Source organism: Cicer arietinum, chromosome 4 (assembly GCF_000331145.2).
Source record: "Cicer arietinum cultivar CDC Frontier isolate Library 1 chromosome 4, Cicar.CDCFrontier_v2.0, whole genome shotgun sequence".
Taxonomy (NCBI): domain Eukaryota; kingdom Viridiplantae; phylum Streptophyta; class Magnoliopsida; order Fabales; family Fabaceae; genus Cicer; species Cicer arietinum.
This window is the reverse complement of record NC_021163.2, coordinates 50,428,868-50,433,366: the sequence shown is the minus strand read 5'-3', so window position 1 is coordinate 50,433,366 and position 4,499 is coordinate 50,428,868. Positions and strand designations below refer to the sequence as shown.

General features: G+C 29.6%; 1 protein-coding gene across 1 annotated transcript in view; it reads left to right on the top strand.

Annotated features, from left to right (window-relative positions):
• The first annotated feature begins 1,446 nt into the window (after positions 1-1,446).
• Positions 1,447-4,499, top strand: part of LOC101499992 (protein argonaute 10-like) — a 9,153-nt gene continuing 6,100 nt past the window's right edge. The window contains exons 1-3 of the mRNA XM_073367771.1: positions 1,447-1,748; positions 2,754-3,329; positions 3,881-4,090. Of these exons, the coding sequence (XP_073223872.1) occupies positions 2,892-3,329; positions 3,881-4,090 (648 nt within the window). The 5' untranslated portion in view covers positions 1,447-1,748; positions 2,754-2,891. The remainder of the gene's footprint in view (positions 1,749-2,753; positions 3,330-3,880; positions 4,091-4,499) is intronic.

Sequence of the window (4,499 nt, the reverse complement as noted above, 5' to 3'; positions counted from 1 at the left end):
TATGTCCCACCACTAAATAGGTAAACTGAGAAGCACCGAATCATAACCATAAAGTGAAGATAAAAATAAAATAAAAATAGTAAAATTTAAAAAAGGTGTTGTGGTATGTTACAATAGTAGCTACTAGGAAAAGTGGACCCAATATTGAATCGACCGTTACGAGGCTAGGCTTACCCAAACACAAGGTAAATGGATGATGGGCAGTAAGCACTTAAACAAAAGTAAAAAAAAAAAGTTGAGACATTTACCTAGGGAGGAGGGAAACTTTGTATTTTTGTATTATTCATTATTATTATGATTTTAATGTATATTTTATGATATTGGAATTTAATCTAAAAAAATGATTCATGGACACAAATTTGCACACTAACATTGTATTTTTATAGTGTTTGGTTTTTATATTACTTTTTTTCTTTTCTTTTCTTCATTTTTTAGGTATTTCTTTTTACTCACACACTCATTTGTATAAGATGTTGAAACATGAAGTTGGTTTTAGGGTATTCAAATAATATAATTTTTCAAGTTTTTTTTCTTCTTTATTTTAATATATATTTATTAAAGTGTTATAAATGATAAGTAATATTTTTTTTGAAATATTAATATATTTGAAATGTTATTTTCATCGTACAATTTATTTACATTATAATATTTATTTTAAAAAGATTTATTTTAATGAGTAATACAATGGATATAAAGTGATGCAGCTTAACTTCAAAATATTTTTACAAAAATAAAGTGATATAACTAAGTAATATTTTTTAAATGTCATTATAATATGATTTTACAGATGTTTATATCTTTTAAATTCTTAATTTAATTTATATGTATGATTAATTTATATACTTGAGATATTTGTTTAATGATAAGAGTTTAATTTTGAAATTTCAAAAAATAAATTTAAATTTTCTAGTAAACAATTATAAAATAAATATTAATACTATTTTGAATAATTAATATTTTGTCTTATGTAAAACGGTTTATCTAATGTGCTGTCGTATTATTTAATTTATTTTACATATGATAAGTGATGTGTTTTAAAATTCATCGGTCAAACAATTTCATTAAATGAGGCAACAATATATATTATACTTTTTTGGTGACATAAATATATAGTTATATTATTTTCAGTATGTGTATGATTGATTGATTTATTTACTATCATGAAAAAACTGATAAAATTCAATAAATAAATAAAAGAAAAAATTGATAATTGATAAAAGTAAAAGAAAACACAAATAGCAGAAACCTGCAAGAGAGATGACTGCAAGTTCGAATTATTCTTCTTCCTTGTATGATTGCTTTTATAACCCTCAGTACTTCTTTTGGACTCATTAACTCTCTCTATATACATGTTTTTAATTATTATTTACATATTTTGTTTTTCTTGTTTTTTTCTCTGTTTTGTTTTGCATAAATATAAGATTTAAAAGACCATATTCATAGGGAGCAACTAATCAAAAAAGCAAAGTAAGGAGGGGGCAGAGTTAAAGCCTTTTACACGTGATAAAGAAAACACCAAAAGCTCTTTTGCATGCGTCTATAAGATTCATCACCATCATCAACTTCCTTTTCTCACTTCCCCTTTTTATTATCATTATTTTTTTTTCCTTTAAAAAAGACCCCATTTTTTTTCTTTCTAATGACCCATCTTCTATTTTCACACACCCATTTCTTTAACATGTGTTTAATAGTTACCTAGCTAGAAATAAGCATAAGGGCTTCTTTGTTAACAAAGAAATAAAAGTTGGGTGAGTTCAAGTTATGATTTTTTTTTTCTTTTCATTTTTTTGTAATTTTCCATTTTCATGTAAGCTAGTTGAGTGAGTGAGTTAGCTTGTTAGTTGGTTGGTGAGTTTTCATTTTTCTGTTTTTGACTTTGTTTACACTTCAAGGCATTTAATAAAGATAACATTTTTAGTCTCTAGCCTTTGTTGCATTAATTATATATATATTTTTTTCAATTTTTTTTATGTCTACATATCTTCTAGACAGTGATTTAGCTACCCTTTTCAATGTTTATTCCTTCACTTAGATGTTTTGTTCTTGATTTTTGTTTTCTTGTGGTTGTTTTATTCTCTTCAAACTTGGCTTCACATTTTTTTTTTTAATTCCAATGTTTATTTAAGTTTTTTTATTTTTTTTATGTTGTTCTGTTTGTTGATTTTTCATTGTTTTTGGTAGGGGACAGGCCTAAGAAGCTTGTTTTGTCTTCTGGGTATTTCCATTTTTCTGGGTTTTCCCATTTTTCTAATCAAATTTTATCATCAATTATTCTTCTCTTCACTCCACAATACAAAAATGTTTTTTGCTTCATGTCAGTGTCAATAAAGCCATGATTTTGAGCTCCAAATTTCATTGAGATTTCCTTGTTTTCTGCTTCTTTGAAACTTCAATCAAAAGGGTAGAAGCAAATGTCTTCAAAATTTCACTTTTTGTTGTCTTCTACAACTTCTATCACCATTTTTGGGTTTGCTTGGTGAAACAAAGGGTAACTTGTTGGATTTTTCAGTTTTTTTTGCAAAGGAATAGTAACGTTTTAATGTATTCTTAAACAGTTCCTTTACTTTACACTTTCACGCCATACCATATTTATCTTTATGCATTGATACATTACATTGAGCACAACAACTCATAATTGAGTCTTTGCCTTTTTCACTTTATTGCAATAATAACTACTACTCATTTGGCCTCACCTATAATTTTCCACCTTTGTTTATGCATTCTCAGCTGATGTAATTTTCACTATTTTGCAGTTATAGGCAAAAACTAAACGTGAAAAACTGGTTATTTGCTGAAAAACTTGTTGTCACATTTGACTAGTGAGTGTGTTTGTGTGTGCATCTTCTGTGTATATATAGCTATATAGCTATATCTATCTATTTAAGGCCAACATGCCATTGAGGCAAATGAAAGAGAGCTCAGAACAACACCTTGTGATCAAACCCAATTTGCAAAATCCCATGAATCAAGCTAAGAAAGTTACTAGAGCTGTTCAAAATGGAAAAGGTCCACCACCATTGACACAAGAGCCTCATAATCAAACTTCACCTCAAGCAAGGACTGGTGGAAGAAGAAGGAGTAGAGTTGGTGGCAGAAAATCTGATCAAGGGGATGTTTTGATGAGACCAAGTTGTAGACCTTGTACTGTTGTGAAAAACACTGAAAATGGAAACACAGTCTCTAGTGATGTAGAGATGAGTTTCCCTACCTCAAGCAAGTCTTTGAGCTTTGCTCCTCGGCCGGGCTATGGACAAGTTGGTACAAAATGCATTGTTAAAGCCAACCATTTCTTTGCAGAATTACCAGACAAGGATTTGAATCAGTATGATGTAAGTTTCTCTTCTTGGTCTTTATTATGGTCGAGTATGGTTCATAGTTTACTAATAAGTGAGAAGGTAGCTCGAGCGGGGTAATCTTTTACGGAATTGTAATATTTAAACACAAGGTACTATCTGTAACTCAAGCTTGAATCATAAATGAATGCTACTATGACGTTCTGTGGTCGGAGTCGGAAACATGTAGGTACAATTAACCAAATTCCGTGATTAAATCTCGTGTGTTCTTTGTTTGAATTTGTTTTATTTTGAAATGGGGTTGTTGTTCTAGTAATTACTCGAGTTCTACCTTCTGCAAAAACAATATGATTTGTTTTCTTAATGACTCAGACAAGTCACAACCCTTTATGGAAGTATTTAAATTTGTCCTGTGATTTACTCTTATATGTGCTGTTCAATTACTGAATGAATTGAATGAGGTTCTGTTTTTTGCTGTCCTTTTCTTGTAGTACCATTTATGAGTCCTTTAATTTGGTATAAGGCTTTGTTCTTATTGTTGCTGAATTTACTTCAATACCATTATTATCTGTTGCTGTATTTTATAGGTAACTATTACACCCGAAGTATTGTCAAAAGCGGTAAATAGATCCATCATAGCTGAACTTGTGAGACTGTATAAAGAGTCTGACCTTGGAATGAGGCTTCCAGCATATGATGGTAGAAAAAGTCTGTACACAGCAGGGGTTCTTCCCTTTTCTTGGAGAGAGTTTAAGATTAAGCTTATAGAAGAAGAAGACGCAATTAATGGCCCCAAGTAAGGTTTATTGCATATATACACTTGAAAATTGATAGATCCAGATTGGATAAACAACTTAATTAAGCACTTAAAGCATAAATGTTTATCAAGAAGTGCTTATCTATAAGCCATTTCTCTATGGATATGTCCTAATTGTTTTCATAAGCTCTCTCAAATAGTATCACAAGTGCTTATGTCATTAGATAAACTTAATTACACCAATCCAGACACATAATATAGACACAACAATATATATATATATATATATCTTTCGTATGGCTTTGGATTGCCTACAGAAACTGAAAAACACTAATACAATACTTTCATTTGGCTTTGACACAAGCAGACTGGACTCGTATTTTCTTGTTTGTTTTGATTTGTTTGAACTAAGTCAAATTTTAACCGATATACTCACCATTTTACAGAAG